This window comes from Chaetodon trifascialis, chromosome 22 (genome assembly GCF_039877785.1).
Source record: "Chaetodon trifascialis isolate fChaTrf1 chromosome 22, fChaTrf1.hap1, whole genome shotgun sequence".
NCBI lineage: Eukaryota > Metazoa > Chordata > Actinopteri > Chaetodontiformes > Chaetodontidae > Chaetodon > Chaetodon trifascialis.
This window is the reverse complement of record NC_092077.1, coordinates 2,831,162-2,850,761: the sequence shown is the minus strand read 5'-3', so window position 1 is coordinate 2,850,761 and position 19,600 is coordinate 2,831,162. Positions and strand designations below refer to the sequence as shown.

General features: G+C 40.9%; 2 protein-coding genes across 3 annotated transcripts in view; both read left to right on the top strand.

Moving 5' to 3' along the window:
* Nucleotides 1-3,236: 3,236 nt before the first annotated feature.
* LOC139350588 (toll-like receptor 1) lies at nucleotides 3,237-6,115 on the top strand. Its single transcript, XM_070992066.1, has 2 exons — nucleotides 3,237-3,314; nucleotides 3,479-6,115. The coding sequence occupies exons 1-2, from the start codon at nucleotides 3,301-3,303 to the stop codon at nucleotides 5,940-5,942; spliced, it is 2,478 nt and encodes an 825-aa protein (XP_070848167.1). The 5' UTR covers nucleotides 3,237-3,300; the 3' UTR covers nucleotides 5,943-6,115.
* A 1,675-nt stretch (nucleotides 6,116-7,790) lies between these two features.
* The window catches only part of cnot4b (CCR4-NOT transcription complex, subunit 4b), a 58,753-nt gene continuing 46,943 nt past the window's right edge, over nucleotides 7,791-19,600 (top strand). For both annotated transcript variants that reach the window (XM_070992158.1, XM_070992159.1), the window contains exon 1: nucleotides 7,791-8,021. The gene's annotated coding sequence lies outside the window, so the exon portion shown is untranslated. The remainder of the gene's footprint in view (nucleotides 8,022-19,600) is intronic.

The following is a 19,600-nucleotide window of genomic DNA, read 5'->3' as shown; positions in this document are numbered from 1 at the left end:
ATTGCTCACCATGACCAGGGTTTGCTGATATGATGATATGATCTTCATCATATTTTTACATTTCTACAAAAAATATATGACATCATATGACATCATTAAGTGAAACCTTTACCAAAACCTTATCCAAATTATTTAGACAACATTGATATTATTTCACATAAATTTAAACTATATATATATATATATATATATATATATATATATATATATATATATATATATATATATATATATATATATATATATATATATATATATATATATATATATATATATATATATATATGCTGACAACAAGCTGTCCATGGATGAAGCTCTGGAGACTGCCAAGCAGAGGCTCACAGCTCTGGCTACCTGCCTTAAGAGATACAGCAGAGAAGCCGAGATCAGGAGAATAAATAGACTCTTCTCCAACAACCCAGCTAAGGTCTATTCTCAATGGCAGGGTAGTAAGAAGACCCAGATAGACCCACCAAAGTCTGAAACTGAGCTCTACTGGAAGAGTATCTGGGAGGAGCCATCGCATAACACCAATGCCCAGTGGTTGCTCGAATTGAAAGCAGACCACAGCAGCCTCCCAGAGCAGGAACCAGTAGAAATTACCATTACCAGACATCCAAGAAAGAGTTTCTAAGATGAAGAGCTGGACAGCACCTGGGCCCGACATGATCCATGCCTACTGGCTCAAAAAGCTAACCGCACTCCATGAACGACTGGCTGCCCAGATGAATCAGCTGCTAAGATCGGGAACCCACCCAGAGTGGCTGACCCAAGGCCGTACAGTCCTCATCATGAAGTACCCACAGAAGGGCCTGGTACCATCCAACTACTGGCCTATAACCTGCCTGAGTATAACATTGAAGCTCCTGTCAAGCATCATAGCGGCTAAGATGAGTAGGCACATGGATCAGTGCATGAGTAGAGCACAGAAAGGAATTGGCAACAACACCAGAGGAGCCAAACACCAACTACTGGTTGACAGGGCAGTCACCCAGGACTGTAAGACCAGATGTACCAACCTGTGCACTGCCTGGACAAGAAGGCCTTTGACTCACACCACACACATGGATACTGGATAAGTGTGGACGAATGGTGTGCAGAAGAGGGAAGATGATCACCACTGAAGGGGCTGAACTACCTGAAGGCAACATAGCAGATGTTCAGGACAGCTACAAATACCTAGGGATCCCACAGGCAAATGGCAATCATGAGGAGGCAACATGGAGATCAGCCACAGCCAAATACCTTCAGAGGGTGGGCAGGTCCTGAGGAGTCAGTTGAATGGCAAGAACAAGATCCAGGCAATAAAAACCTAAGCCCTGCCAGTAATCAGATACCCTGCTGGTATAATATCCTGGCCACTGGAAGAAATGGAAGCCACTGATATCAAGACAAGGAAGCTCCTTACGATGCATGGAGGGTTTCACCCTAAGTCCAGCGTCCTGAGGCTATACACTAAGCGGAAGACAGGAGGCCGCGAACTAGTGAGTGTCAGAGCCACTATCCAGTAGGAAACAGCAAGCCTCTGGGAGTACATCAGGAAGATGGCTCCCAATGATGACCTGCTGAGTGAATGCCTCAGGCAGCAGAAGCCCAGTAAGGAGGAGCCAGAAGGGTTGGCATGGACATAGAAGCCCCTGCATGGCATGTACCATCGACAGCTGGAGGAAGTGGCTGACATAGCAAAAACATACCAGTGGCTGAAAAAGGCTGGACGGAAAGGGAAGGCATACATGGAGCATCATAACCAGGTGACTAGCATCGTATACAGGAACATCTGTACTGAGTATGGGCTGGAGGTCCCAGGATCAAGGTGGAAGATGCCTCCAAAGGTGATCCAGAATGACCGAGCCAAGATCTTGTGGGACCTTTAGTTCCAGACAGACAAACTGGTGATGGCGAACCAACCAGACATAGTGGTAGTAGACAAAGAACAGAAGACAGTCACAGTGGTGGATGTAGCGATCCCAAGTGACAGTAACATCAGGAAGCTGGAGAAATACCAGGGTCTCAAGGAGGAGTTGGAGAAGATGTGGGGCATAAAGGCAAAAGTGATCCCAGTAGTGATCGGGACACTCGGAGCGGTAACCCCCAAGCTGGGAGAATGGCTCCAGCAGATACCAGGAAGAACATCTGAGATCTCAGTACTGAAGAGCGCACTCCTGGGAACAGCCAAGACCCTGTGCAGAACCCTCAAGCTCCCAGGCCTCTGGTAGAGAACCCGAGCTTGAAGGAGGCACAATAGGGGCGAGAAGGGGATTTTTTGTGTGTGTGTGTGTGTGTGTGTGTGTGTATATATATATATATATATATATATATATATATATATATGCATTGGTGCAAATAAAAAGAACATCCCTTTTCATTTCATATGATGCAGAAGTTATGCTTGTGTAAATATTACAGATAATGGCTACACATTATTTGAAACACTGTATACAGTAAATATACAAATAGACATGCTTTATATTTCAAGGTACAAAAGGAGTTGATGAAGACAGGGAAAGGAGAGAAGTCAGTAAAGTCCCACACCGAAGCCTCTGTGGCTACAAACAAGGAAAGTAAAATGAAGATGTCAGCTCAGTGTTCTCAGTTGTTCTGAAAGGTTTTCTTTTGCCCTTGCAGATAAATTCCTCCAGAGCCTGCACTTCAATGTACAGTTTAAACAGTTCATTATATTATATGTTAGTTAGCATTATTTTTGGTATTCACATCATTATTATCACTGGACTATACAGTGTCTCATTTCTTTCAACTAATTCTTATTTTTTTAAAGATGTCCTTCTCAGTAGTGTTTTGCAGTGTGTATTTGACAGTTAATAAATACAGCATAGGACTGTGTATTCTGTCCCCATCACATATACTGACCAATAACTCTTTCAATGAACATATGGGGATGTGAGTATTGCTTTAAGATAGACCTGAAAAATGCAAACCTATCCTTTAACACACAAAGGCGACCTAATCAGCTGGTGTCACATTCTCATGACAGAACATCAAATTAATTCTGAATCTGAGTTCTCATTATTTGTCTCATTTTGTCTCAGGTGAATTATACACTAAGATATATTCCTAAACCTCAACCACAAATTGCAACATACCCTGTCATACCCTGAATGTACAGTCATGTGAAAGCAAAGACAACAGAGAAAAGAGGAAAGTACGGGATCATAAAAGAGGAACTGAGTGGGTAATAGATTACTCTTCACAACACAGAGAATAAAAGTCATAGCTGAAAGCATACAGCTCACAAGTGAACTCCAGCTGCTCTGACCATTGGAAACAACTGTTTCTGAAGCTATGGCCACACAAAGGTAATGTACTTTATCTTTCCCCCACAACTTTTCTCCATTTTGCAACACTGCTTTGAAAAAGTTTGGTCAGTGTTCAAAATGTTCATTGCTATAAATTCTCATGCTGAGCTACAAGTATCTGTCTCATTTTTTTGTCTCCTATTTTGTTGATCTTGGTGTTTCAGCACAAACGTAGCCTTTCTGATTGGGACGATTGCCATCATGTCTCTCATGAAACAGAACTGCATGGCTGGAAAGGAAGATGAAGAGGGATTTAAACTGTGTGTCACATCCAGGCGAGGAATGAAAGACCTCTCCCATCAAAATCTAACAAAAATTCCCTCAAATCTTCCCAATGACGTGCAGTATTTGGATATTTCACATAACTCCATCCGAAGACTGGATGGAGCTCAGTTTTCCGGACTTCCCCAGCTCTGTTGCCTGAAGGTAACTCACTGTGGCCTGCAGGAGATTTCTCCCAGTGTGTTCAGTAGCACATCAGCGCTAAAAGTTCTCAATATCTCATACAACGACTTAGCTATCATCCCTGACATTTCACTGAAACAGCTGAAAATTCTTGATCTGGCTAACAATCTCTACAACAGCTACAGAATTCCAGCAGCATTTCAAAACCTAACAAATCTGGAGGTGCTGTCATTAGGCAGTACAGCAGCTCTGTCGGTCAACTACAATGACTTTGACCCACTGATGAATGTTTCTCTGGATCATCTGGTTTTGGGAGCAGGAATTCACTGGCAAAAGTATGATCCTGGTGCTCTTGCAAAAATTAAGTCACTCCAAAAAATTTCCCTTTTTGCATCTTTTTGCCAGGATTTTGATATGTTTGAGAACGTCCTTGTGGATTTAAATGTGACGGGAGCAACATCATTGAGATTCATCACTATATTTCCAGACAACTGCAATGTGAGAGGCAACATCTTTAAGAACCTGAGAACAATGCCACTTATACAGAATCTCACCATAGAAAACATCTGGATAAATAGCTCATTCATGGAGGTGTTTCTGAAGAACGTGTGGCTCTCCTCCCTTTATGACCTCTCATTTGTCAACATCACTTATAATGAAGATACAGTAGACGGGTTTCAGTTTCGCACCATTAATCACACAATCAATCTTTGCTCAATTACATTCAATGGTGTGAATCATTATCAGTACAGATACCCCCAAATAAACATGAGCTTTGAGGCCATCTCAAATCTGACCTATTTAAAGTTCTCAGGGACCGGAATGAACATTTTACCTTGCAAACTTCTATCTGCCCTGCCATCACTGGAAACACTTGATCTGTCAGATAACCTCTTAACAGATTCTGGCTTCTGGTGGTTTCAGTGTTCGTACACCTCCGTCTTCCCCAAACTGAGGCAACTGTCTTTAAGTAAGAACCGCTTCATCAGTCTTTCCTTTATCTCTAAGAAGACCCATCAGATGAAGATGATGAAGTCTCTAGACCTCAGCTTCAATTCCATCAACTTGGACGGGGACTGCTTCTGGCCTGCTCATCTGACTGAGCTCAACTTGGGAAATAACAACCTGGGAAACAGCGTCTTTAAATTCCTATCCTCAAACTTTGAGAGGATTGACTTGTCAAAGACAGGAATAACAGCCATAACGCAAGAGGATCTCTCTCAGTTTCCAAAACTGACACACCTCAAACTCAGCTGCAATAGCATCCAGGTTATCCCTGCACATCTCACTGCCCCAGCTCTGCTCAGTCTCTACGTGGATCAGAATGCTATCACATCTATATCCAGGGAGGCCTTGGCAGGACTTCCCAGGCTTCAGACCCTCAAAGCTGGAAGCAATCCATTTGCCTGTTCGTGTGACTCCAATTGGTTCGTCACTGTGCTTAACAAGTCTTTGCTCCAGGACTGGCCCTTAGATTATACATGCAGCTCCCCACCATTGTTGTCAGGCCTGTCACTCTCAGAGTACAAAACCAGTGAGCTGTCGTGTGTGACGTGGCTTCAAGTTGCAGTTGTTTTGCCTGTATTAATAGTTATATCTGCAGCTATAGGTCTAATTTTCTATAAATGTGATGGAGTGTGGTATACTAAGATGTTGTGGGTGTGGATCAGGGTGAAGAGGAGAGGCAATAAACGCTCAAACATGTTGAAGAATATCTCATTTAGTTACCATGCGTTCATCTCCTACAGTCATCAGGACTGTGGCTGGGTGGATGACCAGCTGGTGCCCTCCCTGGAAAGTTCTGGGTTTTCACTTTGCGTTCACGAACGCGACTTCGTCCCTGGTGACTGGATCATAGACAACATTATCAACTGTGTGGAGTCCAGCTACAAGACATTGTTTGTCCTATCCAAACATTTTGTCCAGAGTGAATGGTGCAACTACGAGCTCTTCTTTGCCCAGCACAGAGCCATCAGCGTCCAGAGAGATTCTTTAGTCTTCATATTACTGGAGCCCATTCCAGCTGACTCTCTGCCCAAGAAGTTCTTGAGACTTCGAAGTTTACTGAGTCAGCAGACGTACCTTGAGTGGCCAAAGGATGAGCGGAAGCAGAAGGTTTTCTGGGCAAGTCTTAAATCCTTGTTGCATTTGGCAGACAAATCTATGGTTCTTAAGGATGTGGCTGTGGCCATTTCAGATACAGTCCCTCTGGTTACAGACTAAATGTGAGAAAAGGAACAATCTCTGTGCTTGTTCCTCCTGTTCATACTAGCCCTGAAGAGACCTCATCCTATATGATGGGGGACAAAGTCCAGAGTCCTTGTTCTGTGCAAATACGCATTCCCAAGTTCAACTGAAGCTAAGTTGACGACAGTTAGATAAATCAATTTGGTATTTTTCAAAGATACTCTGTTTTTTCTATGAGAATACCTTATTGTGCTTACATGCGCAGTGTTTCTCAGCTGAGCTGGGCCAGAAAACTAGAATGTGGCACTAAAAATACTGTGACTTTGGAAGATATCTTCTTGACTTGTCTAACTCAAACTGCTAAAGCCTCATAATTCAGATGAACTTTGCAATAAATGTGAATGGAATTTTCTGAAGACTGAACACAAAACAAGATCTGACTGGACAGACTCTCTGTGGATGTTTCATAAAGGAAATCAAATGTATTTTGTAAGCAGTAACTGAAATTAATTCAAGATATCTCTTATCTCAGAAGTAGTTTTAGATAGCAAAAGAAGAATTCTAAGATAAAACAGGCCTAATTCTTTATCGATCCCCAAGAGGAAATTCAGCATTATTTACCATTAATTTAATTGTATTCAACTGAAATATTTTATTGAGATCTGTGGAATTCACATTTCAGATGTTTAAAAGTGAACTGTTGGTGTCTTTAATTAAGGTTTCACATGACTTATCAGCAAAAGTAACATGATGTATTAATGTTTTCCCGAGTCATAAATTGATTACAGGTATCTGTAATGTGACTCTCATCAAGTGTGTTTGAGATCTCTATTTAGAGCCTCTTTTAATTTTAGCTAATGTCTCCATCTACTGTTTGTAATAACACCACACACCAGTGTGAGGGAATGGATTAGAATGAGGCTGTAATGCAATTTTTTTGTTTTCTTTCTTTCTTTCTTTCTTTCTTTCTTTCTTTCTTTCTTTCTTTCTTTCTTTCTTTCTTTTTTTTACACAAAATCCATGATAGATGGACCTCTACTACTCTAATAAAAACAACATTTATTTGTATTTATGGAGGTATTGCAATTTTTTTTTTCCCTCCTTGCATACGGCTACTAATGTATTTTATATGGAGACTCTTATCCTTATGTATTATATGAATCTATGAAAATTTGTCAAATGCTATTGCTGTCAACTCTATATCATTGTGAGCCAGTGTAATGGGTCAATACATTTTTAATATTAATATTTGAGGGCATGGCATAAAATTTGGTATTCAGGCATTCTCAGTGGGCCCCCTGCACATCCATGGCTAGTCATTCTAGTATCTAGGGCCGTTTATAGTCAACCCTCTGTCCTATGACCCTGCTAATATGTGGTCCCTATGGTACCACTAGGCACTTGCTTTGAGGGATTTATAAGCTGTAACCAGGGTCTATATAAATGTTGATAAACTATTTATTAATACCTTATAGATCTCTTGTAAGCCATTTTTACTGTTGCGTTGTGAAAATCCCTTTCACTGGTGTTTGTCCTGAAATAAATAAACACCAAACTTGTTTTCCCCACAACCCAAACACTCTCAACTTTTTCATGAAGCAGCAATAAATAATTTCTATTATTAAGACATTTGTCTCAACTATGAATGACACTAGATGATTTTCTTTAATGAGAAACCAGTATAAACAGATTATAAAGTAAAATAGTTGATGGTTAGGATATTTTATTGACATTTGTTGCACAATTCAAAGCAATATTACTATTAGCGTAACTAATGGACAAATACACTATTTGTAAATAATTCGATTTGCAGATTCGTTAGTAGAGACTACAATACCCATCATTCCATGCACGAAGCATCAGGATGATTTGCGCCGACTCAGTGAGTTGTGTAGTTGTCCCTGTTCTCTCCTCCTTTCAATGTAAGATGGTGGTTTGTGGTGTAAGTAGGTTGCCAGCACCTTTATAAGCTGAGAGAAAAGGCCGGTTGTTTCCATAAGACAGCGGCTACCGAGTCCCCTACACGGGAGCTTTCTGGGACGGAGTTCCTGTCCCATCCAGGCAGACTTCTCCCTCAACATCCTGGACAGGGGTCTCCAGTAACACACAGGCAGGGTGAGTATCCACACTCCCAGTTATCCCAATTAAACCAACGCCATAAACTAGGCTGTCCACTGAATCATCATTTCCAGTTGGGAACATGAGTGGCATAGTCAAGCCAAAGCCTGATCAAGTCGTCAAATGACTGTTGGTGTGTCAGAGGCGCCGTTCTGGGAGGAGAGCCTCGGCAGCTGCACTCACGTTGGATTGGTAACGTTATTTAGGATATGTCGAGCTCTGCCGGCGGACGGCAGGCCGCACAAACTCCTCTTCCCGACAGACATTTGGAAGGAACGTAACTTCTAAACAACTCAGCGCTGTGCGAGGCAGTGCCAGTGTCTTTTGCTAATTTTGGCGGGAGGTTTTAACATACAGTGAGCGTTGTATTCCATGTTACAGCACAGCACTGGAAAAGGCTGTCTGGCATTAGCCTACGTCATACACGGCAGACAGGAGCTAGCAACATTCCAGGCAAGAGGCCAAGCCGGTTAGCATAGCTGGTTAGCTTCGCTGGTTAGCTTGGCTTAGCCCGGCAGCGCCCCACTTCAGTGTCACCTCAGTCGGCACATGACTGGCAACAAAGCTGGTTCTCACCCTCAAACTAATACTGCATGCCATTTCACGCTTTATTATAAGTATGTGACAATTAGACAAGCACATTACTTGTCTATTTATACATTATCCAATCGGGCACTAAACACAGCTTGCAAACTTTGCATGTTAAACTTTATGGTTTGTCGGGTTACGCCGTTTCAGAGCCACTCTGATCATGTGACGAATAGTTGAACATACTTAGTTCTGTCCTCTCCCCATCGTGTATCAAAGAAAAGTTAGAAAAAAAAATCCAAAAAGTGGCATGGTATGACATGGTATGATGTGGTCAAAGGCAGTCACTGTTGAATTTTGGCCCCTGGCCTTAACCACCAAAACAAACAGCTCTGCCTCTGAATAAGAGAGGAGGCGAAAGTCAGCCTGATTTCTCAGGTGGGAAGTGTGTTTGTCCGCCTCAGCTCTGTTGACACCTGACACACCTCTCATTGTACTCTTCCTCCTCCTAAACACTGTCCACAGGCCAGCCTCAAAGACACGCTAATTTGGCTTTACACTTCTTCATTTGCTCACCATGTTGATTTATGAAAAACACCTTTGTATTATCAATGGATCAAATGACAATGTCAAATCATAAACCCACAGACAATTCTCATCCACTCGGCAGTTTCTCAAAGCTCCATGAAGCTTCTTTTACTTAATTTAAGCTCATTGTTGTGGTTTAAACCTGCACTCTCATGAAGTCACTTCCAGCAGTAGCTGGCAGCTGTGTTAAGTGAAAAAGCTCTGATTAAGCCATTGCACTAAGATTTAAGATCAATACTTTATTAATCACTACACAACATGCCATGCATCAGTGAACACAACAACACACACAACATGTACATGTCATGCTTAATGAGGAAATTATTCCTCCGCATTTGACCCATCCTGGTAAGTCCTTCCTCCGCGGTGGACCAGGAACAGTGGGCTGCCAGCCGACAGCGGCGCCCGGGGACCCAGTTCCTTGTTGTCACCATTTGGTCAGGTGGTGATCTTCTTGCATGTTTTTAGTTGGGTTTATTTGTGGAGGATACCCCAAGCGAGGACTATGAAATTGAACCTGAGATTATTGGTGTGCAGTGCTGGGAATCAAACATTAATACTTTTTCCTAGCAATGAATGTCTTGTTTTTAAATTCAGGCAATGTTCTTGTACCGTACTAAAGTTATGTTTTGTAAGTGGACACTGAGTTGTGATTTTACCAAGTATTTTATTCGTAAGTATTGTTTTAGTATTGTCACTGAATGTCAGGTATTGTATACTAGAATTGAGGTGTTCTTATTATCTACCTATGATGTGTGATTAATGTAACTTTTCTTTACACACTTCTGTGACATTGCTTCCTGCTCTTGACCAGTGTGGTCATGTTTTTCCATAAATGAGTGCTGTTGAGATAGTCAGGTTCGAAGTCAAATAGTTCTGTGTGTTGGCTGTGTCCCGCTTGTGTCGCCGTCTCAATGTCTGAAACTCTAACTGGGTGTTTGTGTTTCTTTATGAGCAAGCAGACAATACATTTCAGTCAATCATTAATCAGAAACGCTTATAACTGCATTATGAGCAAAAGTCAGCACGACCTTCCTTGTATGTGCTTTCTTTGTATCAGTGTCATTCTGCGTGTGGTGCTGTGTTGTTTCTGGTCTCAGGTCAGTGATGGCTTCAGCCTGGTTTATTCTCAGGCAACAGAACCTGTGTGGGGAATGTCTGGTCATGTTGTTTAAGGTAATAGACACAAGGTCAATAGATATATTTCAGGTTCTGCCTGCAGTTGTGGGTGAGCGAGCAGGAACACCTCGTTTGTCAAACACTGGAGGAAAAATCATTTTACGCAGTTTAGGATCATGCAGGAAAGCAGAATGAATGAAGAACTGTCACAACAATACAGTTTCCCTTTCTACTAAAACTGTATTTGCACAGGGCTGGTATGACTGATATTTGGAGACGGTCTGCCCTTTGGAATAGTTGCAGAGATTGTCTGTGCTCTTAGTCAGTTGAACCCAACTGATGCCATTTGAATCAAACTTCTTTTAGAGTAATAACTTAATCAAATTGCAAGGCACCAACATCAAACACATGTTGTTGAAAACTGCATGAAAAATAAATGCTAACCCATAGTTAACCCACTGTCTCCATGGCAACATCACAATTCCTGTTTACGTCACCCAGAGTATGATGGGAACCCTGGTGGGAAAATTTTGAAATATATCTCCCTTAAGACAACGGAAGCACGGAATGGATAAATCTGCAAAAAGTCAACAGTTTTTGAATACTTATAAGGATGTTTTTGACAGGATTGAAGCTCAGAATGTCTCATCAACATGGTGCTTATATCCCATACATTCAGCATTGACATTCAGATATTTGTAGTGTTCTAAAAACATGTGGACATAAAAGCAAAAAACCCAGATAATTTAATGTTGCATTAAGATTTCTGTTCCAGAACATGTATAGTGTCGTGAACAGGTAACTGATGGCAAGTCTGCACAGCACCACTTACTCTGAAAGACACATAGTGATTGTGTCATAAGTCTATAAATAAAGAGTTAAAACCAGGCAAAAGCAGCCTAGATCCAACAGGTTGACCTTGCTGCTTTCTTCTTACACTCAGAACTAACCATCCATCATTCACACAATTGACAGCACATTTAATATTAAGACCTCTTGACATCCCCTGGAGATTAAAAACAAATGATGGGGTAGAGATAAAGGTCTAAACCAGTAAACCAGTAAACCTTTAATCGAAACCATTAAACCAACCTAATTTTACCTAACCTAACAGTATGAAGATCAAGATATTTTTCTCGACTATTTTTAATGTGTTTCAAGTAGTGCTGTCAGGCGATTAAAAAAATTAATCTAATTAATTACAGGATTTGTAATTAATTAATCTAATTAATCGCATTTTAATCTCATATCTGCTAAAGGTCCCCTTATAAAGAATTTGAATTCTAGGACATTACAATTCACTGACATTCACATTACAGCTGGTGAATTCTTTTCATCACTGTATTTCTCGACGGTAGCTGGAAATTAGAGTTAGATGACGCTATCTGAAACGCCTCTTTTAGGCCCTCGTCTTCCACGATTGAAATCGGCCTGCAATCAGCAGCAACCCACTTTGCAATTGAGTGTGTCAGTTTTTCTGTCGTGGCTTTGCTCATTCGTTTTCCTAAGTGAGCTCACGGTAGCACTAGCGTCACTAGCAGCAACTACATGTTTACATGTAGCGTGTAAATGATAATTCAGGCTGGAGCTGCTACGGTGATAGGAAAATTCTTTTTTACGCAAGGTACAAATCACTGCGTTCTTGTTAATAGTCTCGTCTTTGTTCTTTTTATAAATAAACTTGCCGTTCAAAGGTCCAAGTAGGCTTGCCTCGCTCTCCGGTGTCGCATCCATGTCTGTTGTCACCCTGCTTTTGACTAGTGGCGCAGGTAGGATGCGACCTCACTGCAGCCTACGGGTCACTCAAAGGGCCAAATTTAAAATGCTTGCACATTGACTTGCCACTCATGATTAATTGCGTTAATTTTTATAGCGCGTTAATTTGCATCGTAATTAATTAATCTAATTAACGCGTTAAACTGACAGCCCTAGTTTCAAGTTTTACCACTTGGCTTTGAGTAAATAAGTACAACAGTATTCTGACTGTTGGGGAAATATTTTCAGCCATGTTCATGGTGTGGCTGTAGGGAGAGCAGTGTTGTTAATTTGTCCAGTAGTTAAGTTTATTACCGAATACCTGAAAAACTAATGACATTCCCATCAGCCTCAGCTGCATTTCCTGTTCGGCGCTAATTAGCAAATGTTAACATGCTATCATGCTAAACTATGATGGACATGGCAAACATTACACTTGCCACATTAGTGTTGTCATTGTCAACATGTTAGCATGTTGCTAACAAGCACAGCCTCACAGACCTGCTAGCATGGCTGTAGACAGGTGATCATAGTTGATTGTTTAATCAAGATACAGTACCAGTCAAAAGTGTGGAAACACCTCATTCAGTGATTTTCCTTATTATTTTCGACACTGTAGATTTATACTTAAAGCTGTATGGTGTAAGATAGCTGTCAAAAAGACGTGTCCATATTTTAAGTTTCGTATTTGTAAAGTTAACAATTTGTGTGTCATAAAAGCTGTTTTACACAAAATTCTGCTGTCATATACGCGAGTCTGTGAAATTGGGTTCGTGTTACGATGTGTTTTTATATGAGTATGAGTCTAAACGCTGTGAGTGCAAAGAGAATACAGCTCATTTTTCTACGACTACGAAGTCTTCACTGTGAATACGAATTAGCGATATGTCTTGCGATAGACACGTCATCAATATCAATATAAAATGCGTTCGATAAAACATTCGATCTTTTTTTTTTCTTCGTCGGAAGAAACCTGAAGTTGCGAAGCGAATTTGGTCGCATGAACAAAGGCACTCGCTCTCAGGTAACTGAGCAACGTAGGGAGTAATCGCTAATCAGTGAGAGAGACACGCTAACACGCCAATCATATAACATTATCATGTTCTGTTGCGCCATCTCGTTGTCACGTGTTTGTTGCTCTGCGAGGAGTCAGATGAGAAATAGAAAGTGAGCGCTGCAGCAAGCGAAGAAACTGTCGATAAAACAGGGAAAGTCAGCTCGCCAGTATGGAGTTTTTTGTATTTTATAAGTCTGACCGTAGTCAGACCAATGTGGTCTGTAACTTATGCAAGACTGTCGTCCCCACCACAAACTTGTTTAACCACCTTAGCCGTGCCCACTCTTTGGAGCACAGCCGTATTCGTCAACGTCCGCCAACCGCAGCACCACCGCACAAGCAGCAGACCACCATGCAGAGGTATCTGTGTCAGTGCCTGATGACAAATCATCTAAAAGGCACGAAGACGTAACGGAGGCAGCAGCATATCATATAGCTAAAGACATGCTTCACTGAGCACTGAGGAGAAGCCAGGTTATAAACATCTCTTACACGTACTTTTATTTTTCTTAAACACACTTGCAATAAAAATAGAATTGAATAGTTCATGTATGTTTAGAATAAGAAGAGTGACTAAAGTTGTTCATATGTCTAGGCTGGTTTTATAGTTCAGTCAGTGTTACTGTGCTGTCTATCATGTTTGTTTGTTTGTTTGTTACAGATGTCAAGTTTCTGCTTATCTGAAAACATTTTATTCAGCAGAAGGTGAATCAGCTTGTGAACTTTCTGCACTAAACCTGCAGAAAAAAAGTTCTCAGGTTTCTCTCTGTTTACATTTTTACACTTTTTTTTTTACATTTATTATTTGAGTGTTTTCCGGGCTGCACGGTGGCGCAGCAGGTAGTGCGCGTGCCTCACAGCAAGACGGTTGCCGATTCGATCCCCGGGTCAGATGGGGCCTTTCTGTGTGAAGTTTGCATGTTCTTCCCGTGCATGCGTGGGTTCTCTCCGGGTACTCCGGCTTCCTCCCACAGACCAAAAACATGCTCATTAGGTTAATTGGTGACTCTAAATTGTCCGTAGGTGTGAGTGCGAGTGTGAATGTTTGTTTGTCCTTGTATGTGGCCCTGCAATCGGCTGGCGACCGGTTCAGGGTGTACCCCGCCTCTCGCCCATTGTAGCTGGGATAGGCTCCAGTCCCCCGCAACCCCGAAAGGGATAGGCGGTATAGATAATGGATGGATGGATTTGAGTGTTTTCTATGGTTGTGTTGACATTTCCTTTCCTTTCTGCCTTGATAGCCAAGGGGATTATAATCAGAGGAAGGTTAAATTTAAAATAAAAATGTTTAAATTGAATGTATTTTTCTCCTGGTCCTTATTTTAAATAGCTCATAAAAAATATCAATAATTATCGATATCGACCAATATAAAACACTTATATTGCAATAGAGTTTTCAGCCATATCGCCCAGCCCTAGTTGCCACATACTTTGGATCGCTCTCCAGCCGCTCTTGCAGTGTCTGGCAGAGTTTGGAGAGCTAGGACACTCCTTGCTTCCAGCAGCTGTAAATACAGGTATTAATATAATATTAGTACTGCTAAGAAACAATAACACACGATAACATATGTGACTATGTTTGTCAAAAACAATGCAGCTAATAAATAAAATTCAGCCCATTTTTACATTGTTGTGAAAATAAGGCGGCATTCGTGTAACTCTTACCCGCTTCCTCCTCTGTCTGCTGCGAGCTGAAATCTTCACAGCTGCTGCCTGAACTGAAAGAGCTGGCTGGGCATACCTGAAGCTCCTCCGCACCGTCTCATAATATATCTTGCAGGCCGCTGGAAGAATATATATATATATTCGTTTGAAATAATTAAGACAGGCTTCAGTAATAACAACAACAGCAAAAAGAAACAACAGAAAGGGGTTAAAAAAAAAAAAAAACTTTCATAAAAGGACTCCTCTGTCCACACCATCCATGTCTGGACTCCCAGTTAAAGTGGCCATCAAGTGTGACGTCACTATATTTCCTGAATATTTCCTGTGTATTTCTGTGTATTTTATTAACTTACCCCTGCTCAGGTTCACATTGCCTGTCTATTTTGCAGACGCCGCACCTTTTCCTCTAAAATACAAAATATATTGTAATGTTAATTAATGTTAGTTAATGTTCACAGACGCGCCAAGGTCGTTTTCTGCCGACGTCATTGAGTCAGAGGAGGCATCCAATCATATGCGAGGTTGCGTTCTCGGAATTTCTCGCAAGACAATTTTTGTTGCGTAGAAAGAAAAACATGCTGTGATTTTGTTAGGTACTTTGATTTTCTATTTTTGTACCAGAATATTTTATAAAACACGTAAACTTTTTTAAACTGACATAATCGAAAATTAAAAAAAGAAAAGTTACTTTGGTGTGTTCCCTTTTTATTCCTACTTAAAGAATCATCAGTGGACTGACCCTGCTGGAATTTTGCAAGCTAATCACGCAACCATTTTTCATCTGGTGTTGTGGTGGCAAAATGCAAAAATTGTGACGTGTCCAATAACTGTAGATGCTTTAATTTTCACAATTTGATTTAGTGGATTTAAGTGGAAAATGAAAGGCTTTTGAGGGTCAGGACACTTATATTGTATGTAACCTATAAAATTATTTAAACACACTTTTAAATCCTCATGAAAAAAGAAAAAATCTGTGTCTGTATTCTGTAGGCACAGAACACACACACACACACACACACACACACACACACACACACACACACACACACACACACACACACACACACAATCCCAATTTGCATTTGTATAGCTTGCAGCATTTACATTTGCATTTTAACACCTCATGGTCACAGGGGCTGAGAGAGAACTTCCACGGCAATTTACAGTGACGATAATTGATGGAAATGCTACTTTTCATGCAGTGATAGTGTAGCAAGAGCATGAGTGCTGAGGGAGAGGTAATTGTAAACAAACAAGGACACGTTAGCGTGTACTGTTATACTATAATCACCTCCGGTGTTGTTTATTGATAAACCAGGTGCCGCCCCACGGGCTGAGACACGTTAAGAGATTTATTATTGCCACACAGTAATGGTAACTGAAAGGGCCTATATTATTATTGTGCATCTGGCCACAGCTATAAAGCGGTTGCGGCAATTAGAACGTAGCGGTGGGTCATTATGAAATACACCTTGTTGAAGTTGTGAACAGTTTCATCTCCAGAACCAAACAGCAGAATTCAGCAGGTTTTCCTCCCTTATGCTTGCTATAGTCTACCTACCGGTATGTCATTATGTCTTTTTTTTATTATTGTTAAGTAAGGAGCCTCAGGTCATGTTCACTTGGCTACGTCTTTTTTTTTTTTTTTTCTTTTTTTTGGGTGCATGGCACTGTTTATCTTGCAAAGTCGAATGCTTGATGTGATTAGACAAGTAGTTTGGTGAAATTTCAATTCTGGGCTTGCATGTTATCACTGAAATTAATCATAAGGTTGTGGTATTTTTAAACTTCATCATAGAGGATTTTTATTGCAACTTCGACTGACTCTGTTGCCTTATCTCTGCTGGATCACCGGAGCAGTTGTCTGCTTCTCCTCGTCTGTGGCGCTGCATGTAGAGGCTTCAGTGTCAATTGGTTGTCACTTACTCACTTGTGCCATGTAGCCAATCAGTGAGGGCTGTGGGCGGGACATTGCTACACAGCCAAGAGTGGTGACTTTAGGCGGAGAGATGGCTGCATCAGAGCCAAAGGAGTGCGTTTTAAAATACTTTAATTAATTTTATCAGTCATCGGTGGAAAAAACGGGCGATGCTGATGATTGAAAAAAATGCCGAATATCGGCCGATATAATCAGCCAGGCCGATTATTGGTTGATCCCTACTCTGCAGCTCCACTTTTTACTGTCGGTGTCACGCGTTTCCATTTCTTTGATTGACACTCAATGTCCATTGTCACTCCGCTTTTCTAGCAGCTAGCTCAGTGTTTACTGATTAAACTAAGATAAGTAGTATTTCACGCACCTTTGCTGTGAGTTACACAGGAGGACGCTGTGTTAACATTGCATGAAAAGGCACTTTTTATTTCTCTTCTGTGATGGCGAACACAGTACACAGCCTTTCAGTTAGAATTATGCTTATTTAGCCATGTTACATCTGACTAAAATAACTTAGCTACTGCTTCACTTTTTTAGGACTGTCGCAACATGCTTCCACCAGTAGAGACTGACTTCCCACATCAAACCCATTAGCCTAGATCACATTTACAGGTTCATAAGAGATTTATATATAAAAGACTCAGTGCATGAATATTTTTGAAGGCACACACAAATATTTCTTGTTTTATCTAAATGCAGTGGAAATCCACAAATATATCGTCGCTGTCCGATAAAAAGCACGTATCTCCAAAACTCGTTTTTTTCAGGAGCATGAAAAAAGTGTTTCACTGGTCAATTAACTTACAAATTAAACCCAAAACACAGTAATTAGACACACTTAGGACTGGAAATGAAAACCTATAGTTACACGGTGATTAGCAACCCGTTAAGTATTTTAATCGGATTTACATGCGTTGTTGTGAGTGACATTGGACATACGTGTTTTTTAAATAATGTGTTCCAATGATGTCCGGTCATTTACGAGCCTCGAGTCTCCCGTTCATGTCCCACTAAATCCGTAAACTATTGATAGCAGGCTATCCTACATTTCCACATAGCACATTACCCTAATCTAAGATTTTTTTGGTATTAGTCCATATAGGCGAAGAGTCATCTAATACTGTATTAACGCGCATGCATCAGTCTGACTCGGTTCAAGGAAATCACAGAGTTTATCATCTATCGCTTCACTGCTGCTGACCCTCCTCTCTGCCTCAACTGCTCTACTGTATTTTACTTTTGCTATTGCACATAGCTCCTCTAACGTGAAAGACATGTCTAGCCTGAAAAGGAGAAAACAGTGCACATCACAGACACATCAGACGTCAATGAATACATCTCGGTCAGTAATCTAACGTAAACAACACTGTCATGGTTATAAAAAGTTTTTGAACGGCATCGCTCGATGCAAGGACAACATTAGCCTAGCGTGAGATGCTATAATAAGTTTGCCAAGTACTGACGGTATACAGTCTGTGTTTATGGACATGACAAATCATCTGATATACAGGCAACGCCAGAGGCAGGAGATACGCGCAATGATGGACACTTCTGACACCCAATGGAGATACGTGTTAAATATATGATGTAATAAAACGTCTTTCCATTGGTCACTTGGATCCCCAATGCTACCTGTTGCTGGGGGAGAATGTGAATATTCCTTAGCCAATGGAAAGTCAAAATCGTTAAAAGTGGAGATTTTATCGGACAGCGATGATATATATTTCAAAGTATTTTCAGTTTTCATCAAAAACATGCTTGGATGTTGTTTCATATATACAAACTGTTGCTGCATTTACAAACTGCTTGTCAGTTGTGACCTTCAATGATCTTGCCTTTGAAGCATTAGAATTTGTAGCTTCTTTGCAGCGACATATTTGAAGTGTTGTAGTCAACCACAAGCTCTTTGGTTTAGCTGACATTGAGCTTCAGGTGACTGTCGTTGCATCATGTGATGAAGCTCTCCATCAGTCCTCTGTACTCCTCTGTAAGAATAGTCTGTAAATGAACACAGCATGTTTCTCACTGGAAATTATTCATTGGAATCAAACATGTTTACATAGTGAGAACTTCCGCTTTGACAAAAATGCACTTTAATCCTTTTTTATCAAATTCAGTTTTCCATTTTAATTTTTCTAAATTCTGTGATTTACAGTTCAAGGGTATTTTGTCATCAGAAAGAATTTTGCATTTATACTGAAGATATCAAAACTTTGAGATACGTGGATTTAAAAAGTGTAAAGCAAGTCAAAATACTCCCTCAAAATTGACTCTGCTAAATTGTCAATAGGAGGGGTAAAAAGTAGGTCCTTTAAGTTCAGATGAAACAACATTTCAAGAGTGTCTGCTTTGTGTATCATCATTGTATTTCCGTGTGAAACAGGATAGGCAGGTGGGACATAACGTTGGGAGTTCGATTTTACGTTTGACACGGTGGAGCAGGGACAGAAAAATGTCCAGAAACAACCCACAGATGTAAAAATACCAGCCTCAGAAATTGGCAATTAATGGCAGCACAGATCAGTGCCCACACATCAATGCTTCACAAGTTCATGTAGCAGACGTATCTCAACATCAAGTGTTGGGAAGAGACTGTGTGAATCAGGCTGTCATGGCAGAATTGCTGCAAAGAATTTGAGGCTTTTGGTGCCAATAGTCATGTTTTTGTGAGACGCAGAGAGAGGGTATCTGCATGTGTGGTTCCCACCATGAAGCATGGAGGAGGAGGTGTGATGTGTGGGGGTGCTTCGCTGGTGACGCTGTAGGTGGTTTATTCAAAATTCAAAGCACACTTAACCAACATGGTGACCACAGCACTCCATGCCATCCCATCTGGTTTGTGCTTTGAGACCATCACTTGATTTTCTACAGGACAATGACCAAAACCAAATTGGTTTTATTTTTTCCAAAATTCTGTTTTCCATTGTAATG